Source organism: Silurus meridionalis, chromosome 2 (genome assembly GCF_014805685.1).
Source record: "Silurus meridionalis isolate SWU-2019-XX chromosome 2, ASM1480568v1, whole genome shotgun sequence".
In the NCBI taxonomy this organism is placed as follows: domain Eukaryota; kingdom Metazoa; phylum Chordata; class Actinopteri; order Siluriformes; family Siluridae; genus Silurus; species Silurus meridionalis.
In genome coordinates this window covers 6,050,275-6,077,219 of record NC_060885.1, presented here as the reverse complement: position 1 = coordinate 6,077,219, position 26,945 = coordinate 6,050,275, and the positions used below count along the sequence as shown (strand labels likewise).

The following is a 26,945-nucleotide window of genomic DNA, read 5'->3' as shown; positions in this document are numbered from 1 at the left end:
TAGGATTTAAACTCATGACCTTCTGATCATCAAGTCCAACAAGTTATCCACTGAACAACCACCTCCCCTAATCTAACTCACGATATACTGTAGATTTGATTCATTGTCTCCAGTGAGTCTACGTCCACTTTAATACGGATTATACTTGTATTTTTTTGGAAACGCTCTAGATAAATTCTAATCTAATTGTATTTGTTTTGTGGATTCAGTAAAGTTTTTTTAGTCACGTGATAGTCATGTGACTCGTTTGACTCAAAACAAACTACCTCACTGTCTCTGGTTACCTGCAGCAGCAACTCCAACTCTCTGTGTCTCTGCTGAAGGAAACGATTCGAGTCAAAGATCCATATATTTTGACACCTGAACATTAATTTCTCAGATTTCTGGTGTGGAAGAACAATTTAGTTTTAAAATAAATGCCTTAAAGATACAGCAGAGATGCAAAACGTTTCAAAGAAAGCCTATCTGGATTACCATGGACGTAGCAGAAATGTCCTAAAAAGAGACACGTTGATATTTGAGTTGATTATTGGAGATGCATTCATTTGTATTCGATGTAATTTTCCATAAATACACTCAGGAACAAGACGAGTAATTTCTTGGACACTTTCGTTGTTTTTTTTTTTTACTCATCTCTTAACTAGGGATCTGATTGGTCAGCGGATGAAACATATTTGAACGCACTTTGATACGTTCCTCCTGCATCTTGGCTGCTTTCTGTACCCTGTCCCTGCCCCCTGTGTCAAACCGTTCATGCAAGACAAGAAGACACATTCGATATCTGATGTAAGCTTTACTTTCAAATCTTGTTACATTTAGAACTGGCAATCTGAACATAAGAAATGTCAAACTGAAGGGAGGGGGAAAAAATATACAAAACAAAAAGGTACAAATGGTCTAATTACCAGTTATTTTCACAAACAACCCTGTACAGCCTTAGGAATGGAGTAATAAAAAAAGCTTTATTTTACAGCATATCATTTTTACCGAGTGCCAAAAAAAACAAACAAAAAAAAACCAAAAAAAGAAACAAAATGATCATTTCGAGCCTTATTGTGTCATAAAATACAACGACGAACGCAAAGCGAACAGAATGTGCTGGGAAAAAGAAAACATCAAGGTAAATGCAAACAGTCTGTTTATTTTATTTTATTTTTTTGTTGTTTTGTTTTTCGTTTAACGAAGAAAGAACATAAGTGCTACAAGTTAGAAAAAAAGCGATCAATTTCATGCATCTTTTGTAGGGTTATAAAGGTAGTCTCGTGTAATGCACAATGTTGTTGAGGAAAGAAAGGGGAAAAAAATGTACTGCCCCTTTATTTTTGGGCAAAAGAAACAAAAATAAGTGCTTGAGAACTGGAGTCAACAGAGAGAGAGAGAGAGAGAGAGAGAGAGAGAGGGATTTCCTGCCTTCACAATGGGACAGGACTGAGCTGCAGCCATCAGCAACTTTTACAACTCGTTTACATGCTGTTTTGAGACCAATAGGATCTTATCCATCTTATTTATTTCTTTATTTTTTTATCTGAACGGGTCCCGAGAATGAGTCTGACTCATTCTTGAACCATCCAGACCACATCTTTTCCACCAAGTGGCACTAGAGCATAAAAGAAGGCATCGTCTTGGAGCGTCAGAGAGGATCAGAAGCTCTGCTTGATGCGATGGCGTAGCATTCGGTCTGCATACTGGGCATGTGTATGCGGAGTAAAGTCGGGATGGAAATAAAAAGGAGAACGGGTGGCGGTGTTGGGGGAGGGAGGGGGTGAGAAAAAAAAAAAAGATAGCTTTGTTGGTTGAACCAACTCGAGAGCGCGAGATGCAAGGCTGCATTTATAAATTCACAACTTGGTCATAAAAATTCACATCATTCCAAATCATCTTCTCCAAAGATTAAGAAGACTGAGCTTAATTAGGGAGCCAGCAGTGGAGAGATGAGGCGAGGGTCAGCTCTATGAGTAACGCTCCAGGGTTAAGAGTCCCTTTATCTGCATGTGAACTCTCAAAAAGCTTAGATCTGGCACTATGGGGAATACTAACTATTTATACTAAACATACAGGCTTCACAGAAGGTGGTGAGATTGTTTTGGGGGTGTGGCCACTGCTCTCATTGTGTGTGTGTGTTTGTGTGTGTGTGTGTGTGTGTGGCTTAAAAAAAAAGAATTATCTAAAATGTCAAACTTTTTTTTTTTTCATTCTGATGTGTGTATATACTACCTTGGTTGCCAGATTCAAAGCAAAGCCCCCTTCACTTCATCGTCACCAGTGGCCTCTGTTACTTAGCTTAATTTCTTTCTTTGTAACGTCTCTAACCGCGTTCAATGTAATAACTTACGTTTACACGCTTGTGCATCGAAGAAAAAAAATCGCTGGACCACGCGTGCCGCAAAATAAGTCTAAGGATCGTTTTTACGTCAATAGAATTCTGAAACGGAAACGATGCTTTGTGTCCTGTATCCTGCATCATCCCCGGATTTCTGGTTTGATGGTGTTAATGTGGCGTTACTGAAATTGTCTGAATTACCAAGTACAAATAAATCAGTAACGTGGGATAATTCCTCGACTATTGCACGAAAATTGTCGTCAGCTAATGAATAGATTTATATTTTTGATATTCCTCTGGATGCGTCTGAGAACTATAGAGATGATTGCCAAAAAAAAATACTCACTAATGAGTCTGATGAGTAATTTAGTTATTCGCTCCAAAGACAGTGGAGTTTTTACTATAGAACATTTCCTTCGACTCGTTCTCAAAAGAGCTTATCATAGACACAACTACTTCTTAATCATTTCTGATTCTAATTCATTTTTTACTCTGAAGACTCCACTAATTTTTTGTTATTTTTTTGTAAAAGTGCAATTTTACAGCACAGTGCAAAACTGGCATTCACAAATTTAGCCTGGTCCTTCGGTGGGCCAGGTGCAAATCTACCATATTCCTAATGCATGATTCACTTTGACGCAGCTGTCCGACACGGGCAGAATCCGTGAATATAAGTTTTATGTAACCCCCCCCCAAAACCTTTTTTGGCAGGTACCAAGTGAGACATTGTAGAAATGCCGATGGTGTGGTCCGACGAGGTTGGCGGAAGTGGCAGCAAAAAAAAAGACAAAATGTAAAAATTTGTGATCGGGCGTAAGTGCTTTTGCGTGAAATGTTTCAACATGTTAAGTGCAATTAAAAATGGGGGGAGGGGGGGATGGTCAGGGAGGATACTAGTACCATGTTTGCCGCTTTAGAGAAAGCCATGCTTCTGCAAATATTCTGTAAAAAAAACGGCTGCCTCCACATTGCACCATTATCCAATGAGATCTTCATAATAGCTTGTAGTACAGGATATATAGTTCTATATTTTACATCTTAAAGGCTCTTAATTTTTTTTTATGGTATGAAAAAGAAAAAAAAAGCAACCAGAAATGTTAAGACACAGAAGGCCACCAAAACCAATATACCACTATTTTTTCATAGGACTCTCTCAACCTCTGTATCACTTTAACATGAACCAATGGAAAAAAAATACATTCATTCAAGTCATTTGGAAACAGTTTTTCCTTTTAACACCAAAAAAACAAACTAAATGATTAAAAAAGAAAAAAAAAAAAAAAAAACGCTCCAAAAAGCACCATTGAATCGGCGTTGTGTGACAGGGCAAGTGGGATTTGTCTCCCGCTGGCAACCTGTGACCTTGTATATCTTCATAAAAGTGTAGGTGCATGTTACAATGCGATTAGCAATGCACACGGCTCGACCGGTCACTCATGCCTTGATTAGCTTTTGGCACCGTCTGTGGCAATGTGGCAAAGTAATGGCGAGGGCCGTGGTTTTCAGGGCTGTACAGTGAATGAACTGCTCCTACAGAAGGGGGGGGAGCTGAGATAGCTTGGACCACTGGATGATGCCCTGAATGGCTTGTCTATAACCTAAAAAAAAAAACCTTCTGCCATCAGCTGTGCATGACTGGTGAATAGCTTTAAACTTACGAGCCGAGATCAGCGTTTCAGGAATGGTTCCACCAAATCCTGAAACCCATGACGCCAGTGCGTGATGTGGGGCAGTGGAGGTTGGGATTGGGGGTGGGGTAGAAATGGCTACAAAACTATATACAGTTCGATAAATAATCAAGTGCATGGTTTGAGGCGTCGCTTTGAAAACGAGACTTGAAAGAAAGAAAGCAATTTGTGTCATTTTTTTCCCTCTTTTTTTTTTTCTTCGTGCTGCAAACGCCCTGGGATATTTTGTATTGAGTCCCTAAATGACATATAAAAACAATCGTAACACATAGGCGAGCATGCTACCTGATGCTTGTTGAAAAAAAAAGACGTACTAATGCACAAAAAAAAAAAAAAAAAAAACTGTCGAGTGCTTAGACATTTGCATCATCTTTTGTATTTCTTTTTCACCTTCTCATAGAAGGAAAACAAAAATCCTATGGAAATCACTATTTTTCATGACCGTTCCAAAATACGGTGGAAAAGAAAATGGAAAAAAAAAAATAGAAAAAGCAGAATAATTTGATTAATAAACAAAAGCAGCCTTGATATAAATGCTTCGAACACATACAGCCTTTTGTTTGTTAGTTTTTTCCTTTTGATAAACACCGTGTGAACGTTCGGTTCCTCAGGAGCAGCGTTCTCCTGGTGTGAAAACTTGAAGACAGAACTTCCACAAGCGCGACTGGTCACTCCTAGCCACTGTCCAGATGCTGAATGAGTGAAAGAAATGAAAGATGGAGGAAGAATAATGAATAAAAAAAAAAAAAAACAATGTAGAGGTAGGTTGCTCAGAGATGGGCTGAGCTGGGAAGCTCAGACGGTTTTTGCTCTTTCCGTCAGCCCCAGATACGCCAGGAAGGAGTGTTTGGGGGACATGTGCAAAGGTGAGGTTTGCGATGAAGGGCAGGTCCAGAGTCTGGAGTAAGGTGAAGGGGCGTGGCTGTGGAATGTGAAGCGGCGGCGAGTGCTGAAGAGTGTGGTGAGAGGTATGAGATGAGTCGGGTCCGAGGTCCTGTATTGCTCGAAATAGTGAGCTGCCGAGGTCGGCGATGATGCGGGAGAAGCTCCGTTGGTACAGAGGTAGTGCGGGGAGGGCGTGGTGGCAGGCAGCAGACCCGAGACGGACAAGGCAACTGATTGCAAGGCCTGCGAGGCGCTCAGGCTTGTGAGCGGACTGCTACGGTGACCGTCAGAGAGGAAAAGGGGCTCGATGGAATCGGCGCTGAGGGGCCGCGGCGTGAACGCCTGGGCCTCGTCCTGGGGACCGCCCTCGCCAGCCTGGTGCTTGCGGACGTGGCGGTTGTAGACAAACGGGTGTGTGGTGGTGAAGGGACAGCGGGCGCAGCCGAGGGCGTGGCGCGGGGCGTGCTTGAGCCGCTTGTGAAGGTTGAGGTTGTCCTTGCGCTTGCAGCTGTAGCTGCAACGGTCGCAGTGGAAGGGGCGTTCGCCCGTGTGCACGCGTCCGTGCTCGATCAGCTTGTTGGCTGTCTTGGCCAGGTAGCCGCACTGCTCGCAGCGGTAGTGGTTGCCCAGGCGATGGTCGCGCGCGTGCCGCTCCAGCTCGGCCCGGCTCGCCCACGCCGCCTGGCAGATGCGGCAGCGGTGCTCCGTCTTGTAGTGCGTCTTCAGGTGGCACTCCATGGCCGCTGCCCTGCTGGTGGAGTATATGCACAGAGGGCACCTGGGCACAGAGACACAACGTGAGGGGGTGCAGGGATCACGCAACGATGTTTAATACCGCAGCTTTCCAATAAGCTCTAATTATCAAAAATGGACAACGTGCACAAACACACACAAACACACACTCATGGACAAAGGGAAGGGATGAAGGATGCACTTATGTATGTAGCTGACCCTGAAAGGTGTATAACAGCAAAACGTCTATGTGTGTGCAGGTCTATGTGAGTATTGCGTATGTGTGCGTGTGCGTGTGTGTGTGTGCGTGTACACATACAGATATGTTTTTAAAGTGACAGTTTGGGGGTCAGACGAAGGTTAAATGAATAAATGAGGAGCACTTACATTTAAATAGCACCTTTCATCTGCTCAGGGCCCCAAAGCGCTTCACAAACCCTGCAGAACAGAATGACCTCAGAAAGCACACCAAGAAGAGCGCTTCTCTGCCTCAACACTGAGCCTCGGCACAGGACCTCAACGCTATCCTGATCTCGCATCATCAATCTCGGAACGGTGCACCTGACTCGCGCTCGGCATTGTGAACGAGCCCCAGAATTATTACCGTCTAATTCATTCTTGTACCAAACCATCTTAAAGGTTTAGTCAGAGGGAAAAAAATTTACAATTTTGCTTAAATGTTGTTCCATCTCAGCCAAGACATGTTTCGTGTCACTGGTTTGCATTGTTTTTGTTTTTTGATTTATTGCATTGAACCTATGATCATGATCCAGAAAACTGAAAACAGAAGTCCTAAAAAGCCATGCATTATAATTTAAATATAATTAATAATTAAATATTTAATAAATGTTATGCTGACATAACCAAAGTTGTTTTCTCATTATCATTCCATTGCCACAAAAGGTTATGGTTATTATCTATGATGCTGCCTCTTAAACATGCTCGTATGCCGAACGCACAAAAATATTAAGTACTGGTCACAGGGAAACAATGTTAAGATCACAAAAAATAAGTTGTGATAATGAGAAAACAACTTTTATGGTAGACTGCACAAAACTTGTGCATATATATATATATATATATATATATATATATATATATATATATATATATATATATATATATATACACAGTACAGACCAAAGTTTGGACACACCTTCTAATTCAAAGAGTTTTCTTTATTTTCATGACTATGAAAATTGTAGATTCACACCGAAGGCATCAAAACTATGAATTAACACGTGTGGAATTATATATGGAATTATATACATAACAAAAAAGTGTGAAACAACTGAAAAATATCATATTCTAGGTTCTTCAAAGTAGCCACCTTTTGCTTTGATTACTGCTTTGCACACTCTTGGCATTCTCTTGATGAGCTTCAAGAGGTAGTCACCTGAAATGGTCTTCCAACAGTCTTGAAGGAGTTCCCGAGATGCTTGGCACTTGTTGGCCCTTTTGCCTTCACTCTGCGGTCCAGCTCACCCTAAACCATCTCGATTGGGTTCAGGTCCGGTGACTGTGGAGGCCAGGTCATCTGGCGCAGCACCCCATCACTCTCCTTCTTGGTCAAATAGCCCTTGATGCCTTCAGTGTGACTCTACAATTTTCATAGTCATGAAAATAAAGAAAACTCTTTGAATGAGAAGGTGTGTCCAAACTTTTGGTCTGTAATGTATATATATACAGTACAGACCAAAGTTTGGACACACCTTCTCATTCAAAGAGTTTTCTTTATTTTCATGACTATGAAAATTGTAGAGTCACACTGAAGGCATCAAAACTATGAATTAACACATGTGGAATTATATACATAACAAAAAAGTGTGAAACAACTGAAAATATGTCATATTGTAGGTTCTTCAAAGTAGCCACCTTTTGCTTTGATTACTGCTTTGCACACTCTTGGCATTCTCTTGATGAGCTTCAAGATGTAGTCACCTGAAATGGTTTTCACTTCACAGGTGTGCCCTGTCAGGTTTAATAAGTGTGATTTCTTGCCTTATAAATGGGGTTGGGACCATCAGTTGTGTTGTGCAGAAGTCAGGTGGATACACAGCTGATAGTCCTACTGAATAGACTGTTAGAATTTGTATTATGGCAAGAAAAAGCAGCTAAGTACAGAAAACGAGTGGCCATCATTACTTTAAGAAATGAAGGTCAGTCAGTCCGAAAAATTGGGAAAACTTTGAAAGTGTCCCCAAGTGCAGTCACAAAAACCATCAAGAGCTACAAAGAAACTGGCTCACATGCGGACCGCCCCAGGAAAGGAAGACCAAGAGTCACCTCTGCTGTGGAGGATAAGTTCATCCAAGTCACCAGCCTCAGAAATCGCAGGTTAACAGTAGCTCAGATTAGAGACCAGGTCAATGGCACACAGAGTTCTAGCAGCAGACACATCTCTACAACAACTGTTAAGAGGAGACTGTCTGAATCAGGCCTTCATGGTAGAATATCTGCTAGGAAACCACTGCTAAAGAAAGGCAACAAGCAGAAGAGACTTGTTTGGGCTAAAGAACACAAGGAATGGACATTAGACCAGTGGAAATCTGTGCTTTGGTCTGATGAGTTCAAATTTGAGATCTTTGGTTCCAACCACCTTGTCTTTGTGCGACGCAGAAAAGGTGAACGGATGGACTCTACATGCCTGGTTCCCACCGTGAAGCACGGAGGAGGAGGTGTGATGGTGTGGGGGTGCTTTGCTGGTGACACTGTTGGGGATTTATTCAAAATTCAAAAAACAGCATCTTGCAGCGGCATGCTATTCCATCCGGTTTGCGTTTAGTTGGACCATCATTTATTTTTCAACAGGACACGACCCCAAACACACCTCCAGGCTGTGTAAGGGCTATTTGACCAAGAAGGAGAGTGATGGGTTGCTGCGCCAGATGACCTGGCCTCCACAGTCACCGGACCTGAACCCAATCGAGATGGTTTGGGGTGAGCTGGACCGCAGAGTGAAGGCAAAAGGGCCAACAAGTGCTAAGCATCTCTGGGAACTCCTTCAAGACTGTTGGAAGACCATTTCAGGTGACTACCTCTTGAAGCTCATCAAGAGAATGCCAAGAGTGTGCAAAGCAGTAATCTAAGCAAAAGGTGGCTACTTTGAAGAACCTACAATATGACATATTTTCAGTTGTTTCACACTTTTTTGTTATGTATATAATTCCACGTGTTAATTCATAGTTTTGATGCCTTCAGTGTGAATCTACAATTTTCATAGTCATGAAAATAAAGAAAACTCTTTGAATGAGAAGGTGTGTCCAAACTTTTGGTCTGTACTGTATGTATATATATATATATATATATATATATATATATATATATATATATATATATATATATATATATATATATATATATATATATATATATATATATATATATATATATATATATATATATATATATATATATATATATATATATATATATATATATATATATATATATATATAAGTAAAAAGTCTTACACTTTGGATAATTTGTTCATTCCATTAATTCTAGTGTTCAAATTAAGAATTGACCAGGTAATGAGAAAGCTTCAAATGATGACGCTACCGCCACCATGCTGCATCATGATGCGTATTTATATAAAGAAATGTCTAAAGAGGCAAACAATGGACCAGCAAGCATGTCTTGGCTGACAGAATATTTTATTTGAATGTGTGTCATTTGTACCTTACCATTACTAATACTGCAGATATGACACTTGGCTTTGATTTATATCTAAAATCATTTTTCTAAATACCTTCATCACATGAGTCATAATGCCTGCATTCCCACCTCTTTGTCACTTCTGTGTAATAATTAAAATAGAAGGTGGTGTGTTTAAACTATTAAAAAAAAAAAAACTTAAATGTGAGAGAAAAATCAAAGCCAAAATAAAGCGACCGCTTCCTGTCGTCCTGTTTTTTTGTGTATTCCTGAGAATGGCCCATAAGGCGTGACTAACACGCTGAAGCGACAAGCTGCATCTCTCTCGAACTCAGTTATGCTAAGCCTAATAACGAAAGTAGCTAGCATGAGAAAGCACAGCCATAAAGTGACAATGATGAGGCAATAGCATCTGAAATACACACAAGACTCTGAGACATGAATTATGTATGTCACACGGCTAGACAAATACCACAAAAACAAAAAAAAAGAGAAAAGACTGGACTATGTACTGGAACACTCTGCAGGGGGGAGAAAAGAAATGATCCACAAATGAACCACAAAGGGGTCAATGTGTGTGGTGTGTGTGTGAGTTTTGTGTGTGAGTGTGCTATAGTGTGGCTTGGGAGAAGTGTGCTGCAAGTTTTGTGTAAGTGCTGGTGACTAGCACAGGCTGGGAAAGAACAGTGTGAACTCGAGTCTAATGCTCTTGGCAGTGTGGCTCGTTTAACAGATGGAGAGGCGCTGACTAGCTCATCGTGATTTTCTTCAGATATTGCACATGCAGAACCAGACTTAGTGCTGGAATAAGCTAATGTCGCATGGCAGAGACGCGTTTTTTTGTTCCTGAAAGTGCTTTAGACAAATTTTGTTTTCGGATTATTTATTTATTTGTACTTTTTTTTATTTTAAAGAATTGTGTTAATGGATTTCGTAGCACGTTCAGGAGCTTCCTATATCTGTGGAGAGGTAACAGGGGTTTGGGGGGGAGTTCCCCCTGAAATGCTGCAATAGGATCAGGGCTCTGGAGGAAAAAAATGAAAGTTTATGTAACACCTTTTCATGAACAGTGGTTTACACAGATCAGGCATAACATTATGAACGGTGAAGTGAATAACACTGATTATATCTTCATGGCACCAGTTAGTGGGTGGGATTTATTTATTAGGCAGCAAGTGAACATTTTGTCCTCAAAGTTGATGTTAGAAGCAGGAAAAGGATTTGACGAGGGCCAAATTGTGACGTCTAGACGACTGGGTCAGAGCATTTCCAAAACTGCAGCTCTTGTGGGATGTTCCTGGTCTGCTGTGGTCAGTATCTATCAAAAGTGCTCCAGGGAAGGAACAGTGGTGAACCGGAGACAGGGTCGTGGGCGGCCGAAGCTCAATGATGCACGTGGGGAGTGAAGTCTGGTCTGTGTGGTCCGATCCAACAGCTGTAGCTCAAACTGCTGACGTTTATGTTGTTAATGCGCAACAGGTCAGGACTGTTTTGGCAGCAAAAGGGGGACCAACACAATATTAGGCAGGTTGTCATAATGTTATTCTTGATCAGTGGCCATAGGAACTAAACATGTTTGGGAGTTATAAATGGCACCGTAATATCGAACAATGAATAGTGTGTTTGTTAAGGCATTGAACTTTGGAGTTCAAATCCCAACCACACCAAGCTACCACTCCTGGGCCGCTGAGCAAGGACTTATATACCCCGTATAGCTGCTCAGTTGTATTAATGGGAGAAAAATGTTGCTTTGCCATAAATGCCGTAAATGTAAATGTTAGCTTAAGGCCACCCAATTGGAACTTGATATCTGCCACCCATGCTATCCTGTTATCCACCCATGTTATCTTCTTGACTTATCCTCCTCCGCACAGTTGCATTTATACAGTATATAACTACAGTATATACACAATATATTATTACCTACTGCATGTTCTGTACACTAATCCCTCTCACCTGTACATATGGACCCATATCCTCATTTACCACATTGCTATTTATTGTAAATAGACCACTTATGCACTTCTGCGTAGATGCTAACTGTATGTCAAGTTGAATTGAATCTAGTTTAAAATTTGAGTTACCAGCTAAAGTATTCACTTCCCAAATATCTGGAAGATAAACCAAATATAAGCTGTTCGTCATTAGGTGTGAGGGGGTAGGCCAGGCCAGGCCAAACCAGGACAATTATGGTACTGAAAGAAAAGCTGGTTTTAGGGTGGAGGAAACAGGCAAAAGTAGCTCTATGAGAAAGTGGCAGCAAACAAAAGTGGTGGGATCGGTCAGATTTGCTAAATCGAATGCGTAGGATTGGCCAGAATTTGTAAATGTAAAGGGGGAATGGTCAGGGTTTCTTTTATAGTTGGTGGGATTTGTACGTTTTTACTTTAATTTTTATTTCCAGAGGAGCTGGTGAGATTGGTCCGAGTTTCTAAAACTGGATGAACTGATCAGAGGTTTTTTAGGAGTGGATAGGATTGTTTTTAAAGGAGCTACAGATATCGGTCATTTGTAACAGAAATACAAAAACAAACTACCAAATTACTGATTCAGCGGACTAATTCACCAGGCCACCCTCTGTGCAAGAAAAGTTGAAACAGCTAATTTCCAATGCTAGTGGGAGGTCTGGGTTTGTACGGTCAGTGGTCAGAACCATGTATAAATAGTCAGAGTTTCTCTGGGACCATGGAATGATATAGTATCAAGTGTGTCTCCAAAAGCAGAAGTGGAGAATTGAGGTGTTGAATGTGGGAGTGGGAGGTTCAGGGGGTATATGTGGGATCCAGTGGGAATGGTCAGAGATACAGCAGGTAATTGGTGCAATTGGTCTTACTGCAAGTTGTACCTGTAATCCTGTCAGTTTTTTTTTTTTTATTAGCCTGATCCAAAAGCAGCACTCCAGGGGGAGCTCACAACTGGGTGCAAGGGTTGTGTTGTGGGTGGGATGGGTCAGATGGGCAAGGGTAATGTAGGGCGGTTGTGGGGAATGGGGGGTGGGGTAATAAGATTTGTGAGGCGGTAGAGGAAACTCGTGCTGTACTTGCTTTCCTTACTTGAGCCCTCCAGTGGGGACCGTATGGCACTTCTTGTGCTCGAGGAGCTGCTCGGGCGTCTTCATGAACTTGTGGCAGACGTCGCACTCGAACATGCGTGCGATCAGGTGGATCTGCAGGTGCCGCTCGTACATGGTCCGCGTCTTACACACAAAGTTGCAGAACACACATTCAAAGCCTTGAGGAAGGGGGAGGGAGAGAGGACACGTTGATGTGTTTATGTTTACGCTGAGGCGTTTGCCAGACACTCGTATCCAAAGCAGCGAAACCAGAAGACGGCAGATGAGGAAGACAGAAGTACGAACGCAACGTTGTGAGGCCTTTTTAACCTACAGCTAAGCGGTTTATTTACTAATATTTCATCCTAGTGCTTGCTGCAAGTGTAATTACCAAACAAACAACCAGCGACAGTGCTGCTTTAACACTATATCAGAAATACCACCAAGACGTAAACAAAAGAGTCAATTAAATTAATAAATGATGCTTTTCAAGTTTTGGCGAAGCCTTTTGTTTAGGAATATTTAACAAATGTGATTGATGCGGAGCTGCTGTTGGCAGGAAAACCTAGACTTTTTAAAGCAACCAGCTTAAGAAGATAAACTATTATGTAATCGGATGTTTTCGTAAAAGAAAAAACAAACAAACATTAATAAATGGTTTTACAAGAATTAAACAATATTTTACTATTCAATGTCAAATCTTTCAGTGTCAATGGCAGTGTTAAAGTAATCTGAAACAATTTTTTGCTCTGTTTTCTGTGTGTATTATAAAACAATAACTCTCGTTAATCCATTGCACTTGTAATAAATTGGTTAACGGCTGATTAACGGCTGTTACTTTATACACTACAGGTAGTTTCCGAGTTACGATGGTTCAACTTATGCTTTTGTTGGATCTTCCGATAACGATTGCGATACAACTGTTTAACAGTGGCAACTGTTTATCACACACACACAATTATATATATCTTTAATGGCAGTCATGTCAATAACAAAGAAGCCATCTGGATATCTGGATTTAATATCAGATGATATGAAATAAAATAAATAAAAACAAACCTTTACATTTCTGACAATGTTCTAGTCTATATTTTTACCAAGATTACCCGGAAAAATACATTGATTTCTGCAATCAAACTAGTTTATAATCCCTTCCTTGCTTTAAACTCTTTGTCGCCATGTATCTTGTCACAGATCATCATAATTCGCTGTAATTACAATGGAAAAAATCGTACCCTTTTCCGATTTCTCTTCCATTCCTGATATCAAGCTCGATTGGCTGCTTGCAGATGAGGGCGGTGCCAACAGGCTTTTGAGTTCCTCGCTTCCCTGGGTAACGTCTCCGCTCTCTGAGCTGTTCAGGGAGTCGCTGAGGGCCGAGAGAGACGAAGACGTGCTCTTGCTCTCACTCAGGGGACTCCTGGAATTCAGGCCTGTCCAAGTAAATGCACACGGAACAGATCGTCATCCGCATGACACACACTGGCTATCAGTTCTTTGCTCTGTATTTGCTGTAACAAGAAGCCCCAGATTTGTAATAGCATACTTTTATGGATGAAGATCAGTGCCATCTTTTTATACACTACAAGAGCTTGCTGGCATTAAATCGTTCCTTTACTTGAGAAAATAATGCTTCTGTCGCTTCAGGTTTGTCTGTTGTGGACATGTAGAGACTACACTTATTACTTCACCTCAATAAGAAAAAGTAGTAGCTTAAATATATAAACAGTAATCCCCCATTTATCGCGGTGGTTACGTTCCAAAACAGCCTGCGATAAACGGAAAACCGTGATAAAACGGCGCCACCCCAAAAATGCCATTTTATGTTTACAGTACTGTACTGTATTAACATTTTACTTCATTTTATAATCAATAATTATATTTTTATTAATAAATTTCATTTTTTTCAACATAAAAACAATTCCCTATAAGTTTTTTGGTTTATCGTGCTGTCCGTGAGAAAGCGGGATTACTGTATATTTTATATACTGTGTATATATATATATATATATATATATATATATATATATATATATATATATATATATATATATAAAAGGAAGGAACAGTGGTGAACCAGCGACAGGGTCATGGTCCTTGTGGTCTGATCCAACAGACGAGCTCCTGTAGCTTAGTTATAGTTAATGCTCAATGGGTCATGACTGTTTTGGCAGCAAAAGGGGGACCAACACAACATAAGGCAGGTGGTCATAAAGTTTTGCCTAAATGCTGTATATGGTAGATTCATTTCTGCACAAAAACAGTTTGGACAATTAGAACATTTGAAGACTAGACAAAAGCATTAAAATTGTTTGCTTCAATGCACCTCATTTTGAATACAACTCGAAAAATCACATTTAAAATGTCACTTGTTGCTGTTTCATGAGAAAGGTGCATTCTGGGGTCACATCTGAGTGGATCATATAATGTGTCGCGTTGTCAAGATAGGTTACTCCCACGTTCAGGGTAACACAAGCACCATCTTTAATTGCACGTTGCCGGTCTCTGATGAATTCTTTTTGTGTTTGGTCCTGGACCAACGTAATTTTGATCTTTTGTTCTGTTTGGAAGGATTGAAGTGGTCGTCTTTACATCTGAACCAACAGATAGTATTTGTTGGGAATTGTAAGGCTTCATAAAAGCATACAGTATTTTTAAAAGAGGAAAGGCCTCTGTTGCCTGTTTCGTCTAGTGGTCGTTGCAGCATTCTAAAGTCAGCGGGGATCCTGAGCGCCTGTTCTCTGTATGCAAGCGGGCAGAACAATCAAGGCTGCAGCCTTATTGATTTCTTTAGTCTGTGAGGGCTAGAGGGAGGGGGCGGTCAGGTCACGGGCACTAGAGCTAAGATGGGGGGGAGCGACGCAGGCCATGACTCTCCCTTAAGGCTCGGCAGCTAATGAAATGGACGCGATGCTAGCTCGCATACATCTGTCTGACAAACCTAGAAGTCTGGCATACTAAACGTCCAGGCTAAGCAGAGAGAGCGAGCTTGAGTAATCCCTGGTTTGCTAGGGAATACTGAACAATGCGATTTGGAAAGAAAAGAAAAAACGGCAATGTAAGTGTAGTCAGCATTTTCTATTAGTATAAGTGAAGCTAACGTTCTGTATGACATGAAGATGGATTAGCATCTGAATGGGCTTGAAAGCCTAAAACGTGCAGCCGAAAGACAAGCGCTGAAACCCTGTCTTTTTACTCTAGCAGATATACACACACACATCTCAGACAGTGGCAAGAGACTGATTAGAGGTCAGGCATTCTGTGGAAGGCAGCGTCCCTGGCACAGGTCTAAATTACACCTGACACATCGAGCTGGCCTTTCTCTGTCACCCTGCCCGGTGGACACGGCCACTCTGGCACACTTTAAATGCCAGCAGCGGGTGTGAGAGAGTCGGAGCCCTGGCCGTGGGTGGCTGCATGGGGACCGTTCAGGCTATTGATTTCTCAACCTCCTGTGTCCGATAACGCCAGGTCTTCTAGATAAACACACACTCGGTTGCGCGCACAACACCGGGCCACCCTCAGACATAAACTCTTGTAACAGCAGGCCAGCGCACCTCAGCGATAAACCCATCGGCTCTTTTGTTAAAAACAACTATCGACCTTCAGATTTGGACCAAAAAGTCTATGGAAGGTTAACAAAGCACCGTGCACTGGCTGTTTGTTACACTGTTCTGTTTGCAAGGGGACAGAAATGGCTGATGGATCTGCTTCCAGTAACTATTACATTTATACCGGTGTTTCATCGGGCTCTTGTACAGGTCGATCTAAATTCTGACTATTTACGATTTTATAAGCAAATAAAAATAAAAACGTAGCGTTTGCAGTAAAGAATCAGTTAGTTCATGCTTCAGATAGTTTTGTCCTAATGTATAGAGTTTCTCACATTCAGGACCTACGTCTTTTCCCATATAGTCTTCTAATAAACTTCACAATGTCTGAATGTTCACATCGTTAAAAATCATTAAACGCTCACAAATGGAGTAATCGCATTTCACAGATTCGGACGCCAAAGTACAGCTGGTGTGTTTTTTTTTTTAAGACCATTTGACCACTTTGAGACCACAAGGCTGGCAGAGATTTCTAAAAACACTGATATTCTTCAAAAGTAGTATTCAAGGAACATTTGTGAAGGTCTAGTGATATATTCGAGGTGATATAGAAAAGATTCGGTGCTAACTGGTGCTATTCTGAGCATTACCACGTCTGCGATTTCATCACGGACAGCATGTTAGAATAAAGAGCAAACGTAAAATTCTGTGTGAAAATGGGCAAATCTGCCACAGAGACGTTTGAAATGAAGTGCGTTTGACATGCGCCGATGCTGCAACAAGCCGTTCGAGGTGTTTCGATTCATGCACGTTTCAAGGGTGGAAGAACATCTCTGGAAGACGAAGAGAGATCAGGAAGACCTTCAATAAGCTCAACCCTTGAAAATTTCAAAATCATTCAATCAATTTTTAGATTTGGCTCCTGCGGACCCGATTTGCCGTCTTCCCGAAGATGAAGATCCAGATCAAATGTCGCCATATTTGACACCATTGCGGAGATCTGGTGCGATTCGCAGATGTTGACACACCTCGAAAAGAAGACTTCCAGTACACATTGCAGAAGTGGCAGGAATGCTGGGAGCGCTGTGTTGGTGATCGTGTGAAACGTAGACAAAGTACTTTCTTGTAAACAGAACTAGTCTCGTAACATTTCGATACCACCTCCTAATGTTTAGCTCAGACAATAACCTTTTAATGGGGTAACGTTTAATAAGGGGCAAGTGGTAACCCAGTGGTTAAGACAACCATAGGTCGTGAGTTCAAATCCTGGGGCCGCTAATCAGCCATTGCTGGGCCCTTGTGCAAGGCCCTTACCGCTTTAACTGCTCAGTTATAAGCCACTCTGGATAAGCAAGTCAGTCAAATGGTGTAATTGCACTGAGTAAGAATTAGAGATTCTTCTTTTATTTTAACTATTTTTTTATTATATTTGTTGCTCTCACACTTGTCAATTACCCAGAGCCAATTTCGGGCATATATAATATTGACACTATATCAACAAAAGTATTGGGACACCTGACCTTTAAAGCCATATGTGGATCTTCCCCAAACCGTTTCACCAAACTCAATGGTATAGGATGTCTATGGTGGTGGTATCTCAAGTCAAGTCAAGTTTTTTCTATAGCGTTTTTCACAACAGACATTGTCTCAAAGCAGGTTTACAGAAATCAACAGTCAAGGTGAACGGTGTGCATTTATACCTGATGAGCAACCATGGCCACTGTGGCAAGGAAAAACTCCCTTAGAGGTTATGAGGAAGAAACGTTGAGAGGAACCAGACTTAAAAGGGGAACCCATCCTCATTTGGGTGACATCAAGAGTGTGATCATAAATCTTTCAACAATACAGAACACTGGAGAGTGAGAACTAACATGACTACTGATGTGTAAGATTATAAGTAATGTTCTTTCTACAGTCTTATACAGTCATCTCAGCTGAGCAATTGATGAAGAGCCTTCCTCAAAGGCCCAGCAGTGGCAACATGGAGAAGAAGAATAGCCTTTATTTGTCACATATACATCACAGCACATTGAAATTCTTTTCTTTGCATATCCCAGCTTGTTCAATACCTGGGGTCAGAGTGTAGGGTCAGCCATGATACGGCACTCCTGAAGCACAGCGGGTTGAGGGCCTTGCAGAAGGACCCAAGAGAGGCAGCTTGGCGATACTGGAACTTGAACCCCCGACCTTCCAATCAGTAACCCAGAGCCTTAACCACTCTGCTACGACTTTGCATGTGGGGATTTCAACCCATGACTTAGTTAAATCTATTAAAGTCTGAACATGATTTTTACTTAAGTGTGAAGTATTTAATATCTCTGTTCCTTCTGAGACACCTGTACTACAAATCCTGTATTATTAAAAGAGACTCATGTCCAAATTTCCAAAGGAAATAAACACGATTGTCCCAAAGCGACTCGATTTCGCCTACTTCGGGAGTTTCCTTCTCACCACCACACGATTTATAATAGACTTTTAGGTGTTATTATCCACTAATTAACCCAAGCATACTGACTTTTACTATTCCTTCCTGAAAAATGTCCAAAAAACTGTAGAAAGTGTTTCTCTGGCTACTCTGTGCAGTAACAGTTTCTCTCCACGAGGACGAGTGTGTCTAGTGCGGTGTGGCGAAGAAGGGTCTGACCTGAGTGTTCAGCGGTGATATGAGCCTTCATCTCGGCCTCGTCCACCCCCACGTACTCGCACGAGTTACAGCACAGAGAGAACATCCACTGCTCCTTGTCCACGTGCAGCGACATGTGGCTCACAAACTGGGCGTTCAGCTCCGTCTGGAAACCACACACTCGACAGCTAGAGAGAGAGAGAAAGCGAAACGAGAAAGAAAGAGACAGAAGGATTGAGAGAGAGAGAGAGAAACTGTGTGTGCGACCTGTAGAACGGCAAAATGTTGGTGTTAAGGGTATCACTAGGCGTTTTACATGCCGACGTCTATGCAACTTTGAGGTGGCTTCAAAAAGTGTCGAGACTAATAGCGCTAACTGGTGCAATTCTTCTCACGTGCTTTACCACGTCTGCGATTTGATCACGGACAGCGAGTTAGAACTGAGAGAGACACAAAACATCTGACGACTACTTCATCCCATGCATACTGTTCTAGAAGTGCTCGGCTCTCCCACACACACACACGCACAAAAAAAAGAGAGTAAACATCGTTCTCAGCATGCATTAATATAATACAGCGGTGAATTGAATGAGATGTTATGCGCAAATCGAAGCTGAAGCTCATCCTCAATATTTGATCAGCGCTTCTCTATTCACCAGGCGAGAGCTGTTATTTGGGATCGAGACTCAGATTATCGTTGCGAAATTTCCTCGGTTTCTTATTTAAATACACACACTTAGAATGCCATGCATTTCATTACCAGCTGGGAGAAATGTTTTTTAACAAGACATGGGTAAATCAAACCACCAATCTCAGGCTCTGAAAGCACAGCATGGTGATGGAAAAGGAACGGGCAGAGGTGTTGGAATGAAATGAGGATCATGCCATTTTAGTGATATGGGGGTGCTAAATGTCTGATTTCCATAAGATCTAGTGGTTTTCTCCCAATAAGTTAATATACAGCCTATTATAATAATTCTGTAAAGAAAAACGTGAAAAGAAAGCAGATTTTATGCCTATAAATGTGTAAACAAATGCAAACACCCCTGTGACAGATTTACTTTTCTATGATCCATGACCGGCATCTTGACAGCAGGGAATTAAATATTGTTTGTCGGATTGATAAAAATCTTAAATATCATAGTTCTATTTAAATATAACCATAACTGGAAGATTCTCTAAAGGTATATTCTGTTGTAATTTAATTCTGCGAATAAATTTTTTTTTGTGGTTAATGTTGCATCAATGTTGCGCTGTACTTCGAGGCAATATAGCCGATTAAATATGATTTGACTAGTTTTATTGAATGTTTTGTATACATTTTCTTCTATATATTTGTGCGATGTTCTGTACATTGTGACTTTAAATCGGGAGACACCCCTAGTTTCCACCCTTGAAATCTTGCAAATCCATCCTCAAACCGAACTTCTCCTGTGACGTGAGGCCAGGTATTCATAAGCATTTCCTGCAGATGAATGGAACGGTATCTGGTATCGTGTTGAATGAACCACTTCCTTGAACCTCATCACCTTTCTGATAGTTTTACTGAGGTTAATAACTAATCCTGAGTGTTTGAGATTAAGGGGTTAATCATTGTGGCATTGTAGGTATTCGGGCCGAATCCTTTCGAAGCAGCTACGGTACGTGCGATCGGAATGCCTTATCGTGGGTGGACAAATCAGCGGCCTGGTCAATGGATTTCATGTGTAAAACGTCCTGTTAGCTTTGGCAGTACGACACACCTCACTGTTATAAATATAGTACAGTCCGATAATTCTGCTGCGAGCACAATGAATCCGTTTTACATTTTTAAACATGTCTTTTTTTTTTTCTACAAGAGGTCTGAAGCCACAACTCCATCTAATATGTGAAATACAGGCCAATGTCTTGATGGCTTTTTAATTTTTTTTAACAGCTACACTTGTTTATTTCCTTTGCTTTGTTTACCAGCTCAGTAAACTCGCTGCGTTACACCTAAAGATGCGTTAGAAACATTAATCATTTATGCATCACAATACTGCATAGTCCATGATAGATAGAAGCTAAACATCAGCAACAACAGTACACAAGATCATTCTTACCTAGCCTAGTCTTTTTCTTTTCAGTTCATTTCTATAGTACATTTCTTTTAGCAATGACATTGTGCTAAATCAGTTTTACAGAGATTAACAGGTTCTAAAATATGGATGGATATGTTAATGCCTATAACTGGCTATGAGTGAGCCAGTGGTGACAGTGGAAAGGAAAAACTCCCTGAGATTGTATGAGGAAGGGAATAGGGTCCCAGGGTGCTTACAAATCTGGGTGACACCGAATGACAATTTTTCCTGGTGTTTTAGTTTTAGTGATTCAGATTCACAATAAAATGTTACATTTTTAATAAGCACTTTGACTATAGTTCCAATAATGAAAGTATGTCAATATTTGGACCAATAAGAACCTGATCTATTGCATTGTGCAGCATCTATAAAGTCACAAGCCAAAAGAACGAACGACTCGGACAAGAGGACTCTTGAGATGATCTAGTCAATTCTGTTTTCTGTTCATAACCTACGGAGATTTTGCGACACTTTGCTCATGCGTGTCCAGTAAAAAAATGAATGGATCACTCATTGGGATGACTAATTCTTCTAAGTCACATTAAAGACCTGTTCAAAATGACCTAATCGTTCATGAAGACACATCACTGATAGTCAGTAGTATGGATGCGAGACTGAGGGTTCAGTTTGCCTGGTGGTTTTTATAATGTTGAGAGGTGGAAATTTAAGATTCTAGCAAGAAAATCTGCAGAATTATTGGATTCTGGTAATCAAAATTGCTTATGCATTATGAGTGTTAGTCTTCTTCTTTCTCTTTCGGCTTCTCCCATTAGGGGTCACCACAGCGGATCATCCGTCTCCATACCCCCCTGTCCTCTACATCTGCCTTTTTCACACCAACTACCTGCATGTCTTCCCTCACCACATCCATAAACCTCCTCCTTGGCCTTCCTCTTTTCCTCCTTCCTGGTGGCTCCATCCTCAGCATTCTCCTATTGATATACCCCATGTCCCTCCTCTGCAAATGTCCAAACCATCTCATCTCAATCACCTCCCTCACCTTGTCTTCAAAACGTCCTACATGTCCTGTCCCTCTAATAAACTCATTTCTAATCCTGCTCATCGCCGTCACTCCCAACGAAAACCTCAACATCTTCAGCTCTGCTACCTCCAGCTCCACCTCCTGTCTTTCACTCAAATGCATTATGAATGTTAGTGTATACAGTATATTCTAAGTTAGAATTATTTAATAGCTTTGGAGCACACTAGCTTCATGCTCATAAATTCATACAAAAAGGCACAAAACGTTTTGATTTTATGGGACAAAGACATTTTTTTAAAGCACATTTGGTTTCAGAGATGAGACACACTGGAGCAATGCCTGCTGAGATCACTAATGAATCTCAACCTATATATAATTAAATAATAACACCTCACATCTAAAAAGCCTGGATGCATGGTAGCAAACTACACTACATTGGCAAAATTAGGATTGTATTGCGACACCTGAGTTTTCCAGCCATATGTGATTCTTCTCGAATCCACACAATTGGTAGGACGTCTTTGGATGCGGTAGCATAAAATTCTCCCTTCACTTGAACCTGTTCCAGCATGACAATGTCCCTGTGCACAAAGCCAGCTCCATGAACATATGCTTCGCGTGGGTTGAAGTGGAAGATCTCCTGCTATAGAGCTGTAACCCGTATTAAACACCTTTGGAATAAATTGAAACTCTGACTGCAGCCCAGACCACCTCACTTCACCTACATCAGTACCTAACACCCTTGCAGCTGAATGATCACAAATCTCCACAAATGCAGTGGAAAATCTTCCCAGAAGAGTGGAGGTTATTATAACAGCAAATGTGGACTTAATGTGGAATGGGATGTTCAAAAAAGCACATTCCAATCACATGTTCAGGTGTCCACAAACTTTTGTCAGTATATTGTATGTTCAGAAGAGTGCATATGTGATGTGTATATGTATGTGTGTGTGTGTGTGTGTGTGTGTGTGTGTGTGTACCTGTAGTAGTAGGGGCAGTTTTTGCGTTCTCCTCCTTCGCTGGTGACTGAGTTAACGAGGTGATCGGTGTCCGTGCTCACTAGTTTGACCGAGTGGATGGTGAGGTGCTGGTTCAGGTTGGCACGGCACTTCGCCGCATATGGGCACAGGTGACACTTATATTTCCTGTCCTCTGAGGAAACACACACAGAGATTGCATATATATATATATATATATATATATATATATATATATATATATATATATATATATATATATATACACACACATATACATGCTTGTTTTGATTGGCACTTGGCGGTATCTTTTAGCACGAACATACAGTTCCGCATTAGTTTAACAGCAGGCAGAACATTTTAGGAGAAATAAAAGATGGAAGAATCTCCTGACTCGAACTCACGCCACAACACCCGTGAGATACTTGAAAAGAAGGTTTTGGGCTTATGGTTATTTTAATAGAAAATCAATCAGTGTTTGACTCATTCATATCATTCTATTAATAGATAAGTGTGTGACAAGTAACATTAGAGTCATTTCACATAAACTGAGCAAAGAATCTTGTGGCCAAAATGATAACAGAAACATTATAGCCATGATAAATCATAATACTTTGGATACTAAAGTACATTTGAAGGCAAATACTTGTATTTTACTCAAGTGAAATATTAAAGGGAGGCTTTTACTGGAGTAATGTTTTATTACATGATCAAGGCCCAGTTCCTTTGTTTTATAAATGAGTAAGTCGCTTTGGACAAGGCTGTCTGCCCAATGCCATACATGTAAATATACTGACTTCAGACAGATTTCCAAACACTTTTAAAGTCAAAGCAAGGTGTAAGATACCAAACCTGCACTTCAAAATTTCAATAAATCTACATTTTAGTTAGTCAAGATCGCAGCCTCGATAACATTCCATTAGAATCCCTTACATGAGACCATGGTGAGAGCAAATGTTAAACACCACACGTGCCTTGGCCGAGACTGAGCTGGAAATAACTGGCTAATTTCCTACATTGGACTGTTTGCTTTAATGATCTGTTTAGGAGAAAAGTGTGATAATAACGGTCTAAAATTATTGTATTGATTCTAAACAAAGTGGGAGTGTGTATGTGTGTATGTATGTGTGTGTTTTCTGAACCGACTGGAACAATTGCAGTAATTGAGGCAGAATGGAATAATACCTGGGATAATTGTCTACCTCCGGCCTGATTTTTGTGTTCACTGTGAACTCTAATAGAATGTCAAATGATATTACAGAGAGGAATCGCTCTCGTATTTTATTGCAGCAACAGCTGAAACCAAAAAAAGAAAACAACCACACACACACACACACACACACACACACACACACACACACAAATGTTTGCACATAATGGTGTGAAAAACAGCAACAACAAAAAAATGATGATGGTGAGTGATCAGAGGAGAAAGAAGTTTGGGATAAGGTTTTTCTCGCACAAGACTAGAAATCTGAGGTTACAGTGGACAAAGGATCCACAAAGCTGGACTACTGATGACTTGGAGAAAAGATGTTGTGATTTTTTGGTTTTTTCCAAATCTCCAACTGTTCAGTTTTGGAGAACCATCGTGTGTGACAGAAAGTTGACGGGAAGGTTACTGTAACTCGAATAACTACTCTGTGCAAGTATGGTGAGCAGAAAAGCAAGTTATATGGAACAAGATTAGGTTTCTCTCACACAATAACATGGATCTGAGGTTACAGTGGGCACAGTATCCACGAAGCTGGACTATAGAAGGTTTGGAGAAAGATACTGTAATAGTTTTTTCAAATCTCCAAATCTGTCCAGCTTTGGAGAACCATTGTTTTTGACAGGAAGTTGATTCAAAGGCTACAGTAACTCAAATAACTACTCTGTATAACCAGAGTGAGCAGAAAAGCATCAGGTACAAGATCAGGTTTCTCTCGCACAAGAACGGAAATCTGAGGTTACAATGGGCACAGGATCCTTGCAGCTGGACTATTTGGAGAACGATGTTGTGATTGTTTTTCCAATCATCATCTTTGGAGAATCGGTGTGTGTATATGTGTGTGTGTGTGTGTGTGTGTGTGTGTGTGTGTTGGAATCTCACCTGTGTGTAAGGAAAGGTGTCTGGAGAGAGTTTGCTGGCGACCGAACACTTTACCACACACCGGACAGGGGAAGAGCTGCTCGTTGAGTCTCCACTGCGACAGACCGTTTCCTGTCTTGCACAGCGGTTTCTCTGAATCTGAGGTGGGGAAAAAAACACGATCGTTCCAGTAAAAAAAAAATACACACCTGTTACAGGTCGAGAAATATTCTCAAATGAGCAACACTGATGATCAATTCGAGCACTAACCCAGATAACCTCCTCATTCAATTCATTCGAATAAAAAGCAATAATTTGTGCAAGAAAGACCTGCATCTGTGAGCAAGTGAGAGTGGCCTTGTCTTCCTGCTGTGAGGTCTGTAATGAAGTCTGTGCACATATTGCACGTATTTAAGTTCCTCGCATTTCAATCAACTCTTGTTTATATGACGGTGGTGAGACCTGCAATGTTGTATGGTTTAGAGACAGTTTCACTGACAAAAAGACGGGAGGCGGAGCTGAAGACGCTGCAATTTTCATCAAGAGTGACGAGAATGACAGGATTAGAAATAAGTTTATTAAAGAAACTGTATGCCAGTAGGACGCTATAGAGACAAGAGCTATGTCTACACTAATCAGGATCTATTTGAAAAACGGTGTTTTCTTCTAAAAATGCTTCGCGCCCACACTATAGTTTTCTGTCGTATCCCAGAAATCGTTAAAACGTCTGAAAACGCTCACGTCCCTGTACTGCGTATGAACAAAACGTAAGACGCTTCAACCCGCGTGATTTCTGCCTGGTGTTTTTTTACATTACGGAGATGACTAAAAAAATTGTTTTTTTTGGTCCAGTTTTTCTAAAGCCTGCATTTTCACAGCCCACACTGTGACGTCAAAAACGCTGTTTTAAAATGTAGCGAGAGCATTTTCAAAAACTATGTTTTTCTTAATAAAAAAAAAGGGAAAGGCCAAATAATAAAAAAAAAAGCATTTTCAGATGAAAAACTATTAGTGTGGACATGGCTAAGGTGGGAGATTGAGATAGTTTGGACATGTGCAGAGGAGGGACATGGGGTAGGAGGATGCTGAGGATGGAGCCACCAAGTAGGAGGAAAAGAGGAAGACCAAGTAGGAGGTTTAGGGATGTGGTGAAGGAAGACATGCAGGTGGTTGATTTAAAAAAAAAAAAGACAGAGTGATATTGAGACAGACAATTCACTGTGGCGACCCCTAACAAAAGCAACCGAAAGAAGAAGAAATAAACAGCAGTATTAAATGCAAACTATAAGCACCAACTACCCCCCAAAAAATATCCCTCATCATTGTTACTCCATTCGATTTCTTTGGGTCTCACTGTAGTCACTCAATAATAGGTTTCTAAATGATAAAATTACTGGGTTCATCAGGAAAGGAATGTGTGAAGCCACTAAAAAGCAGTTCAATAGACTTCTATGTGAATAGCACAATAGTGGAATGGAGTGTTTGATCGTTACTGTTAACTACAGGAAAAAAAACAAGGTGAGAAGAATTTCCAGAGAAGAATGTGTTAGATGATGATAAAACGCAGAAGGCTGAAAGGTATCGTACATGTGCAAGATTTAACAAAGGTGAAATTGAAGTAGACAGTACAGATCACACAATCACAGACAAAATACAAAGCTGAGAACGCTGGCAGGAGTCAAAAACACCCACTAACAATACTGGAGGATAAACAAACTATTATATAAAAAAAAGAACGAAAAATATATTCTACACACATTTTTTTTAAACTGGAAAACCTTTTTTTTTTGCCTACAGACATCGATGCTTTATTTTTAAGGAATAAAATACTTGGGGTTTGTGCTGTTACGGAAAAATAATCAATGACTATGTGATGTGGTGTAAAGCAAAGTTACATCAGCACACCCTGATGAATTTTATACCTCCAATATGCTCCTTTATTACAGAAAGATTCCTTCTACTTTTGATTGATTTATAATCAAGTTATCATCTTCTCCTGACTTTTCCAGCCATATGTGGTTCTTCCCCAAACAATTACCACAAAGTTGGAAGCACACAATTCTATCACATAAACTAGGAGACCCGAACCTGTTCCAGCATGACGATGCCCCTGTCCACAAAGCCAGCCAAATAAAGATACGCTTTAGATGGTTTGGAGTGGAAGATCTCCTGCTATAGAGCTCTAATCTCAACACTATTTACAACCTTTGGGATGAATTGTAATGCTGACTGCACCCCAGGCATCCTCACCTCACCTACACTAGTACCTGACTTTACTCTCACCCTTGTGGGTATATGATCACAA

At 40.8% G+C, this 26,945-nt stretch overlaps 2 protein-coding genes across 4 annotated transcripts in view; both read right to left on the bottom strand.

The window, feature by feature from the left end:
• Window positions 1-780: 780 nt before the first annotated feature.
• Window positions 781-6,669, bottom strand: LOC124398725 (zinc finger protein 513-like). The gene is made up of 2 exons (XM_046869007.1): window positions 6,013-6,669; window positions 781-5,671 (listed from the first exon to the last, which is right to left on the bottom strand). Coding segments are annotated over exons 1-2 (870 nt in total). The 5' UTR covers window positions 6,015-6,669; the 3' UTR covers window positions 781-4,803.
• The window catches only part of znf827 (zinc finger protein 827), a 123,023-nt gene continuing 101,708 nt past the window's right edge, over window positions 5,631-26,945 (bottom strand). The window contains exons 10-15 of one of the 3 annotated variants that reach the window (XM_046868990.1): window positions 24,662-24,799; window positions 22,570-22,741; window positions 18,530-18,696; window positions 13,570-13,767; window positions 12,336-12,513; window positions 5,631-6,063 (exon numbers count right to left, since the gene is read on the bottom strand). In XM_046868990.1, coding sequence (XP_046724946.1) covers window positions 6,015-6,063; window positions 12,336-12,513; window positions 13,570-13,767; window positions 18,530-18,696; window positions 22,570-22,741; window positions 24,662-24,799 — 902 coding nt within the window. In that variant the 3' untranslated portion in view covers window positions 5,631-6,014. Of the gene's footprint in view, window positions 6,064-10,642; window positions 12,514-13,569; window positions 13,768-18,529; window positions 18,697-22,569; window positions 22,742-24,661; window positions 24,800-26,945 lie in introns of those variants that run through there. The other 2 variants (XM_046868980.1, XM_046868994.1) reach the window with 2 other exon arrangements.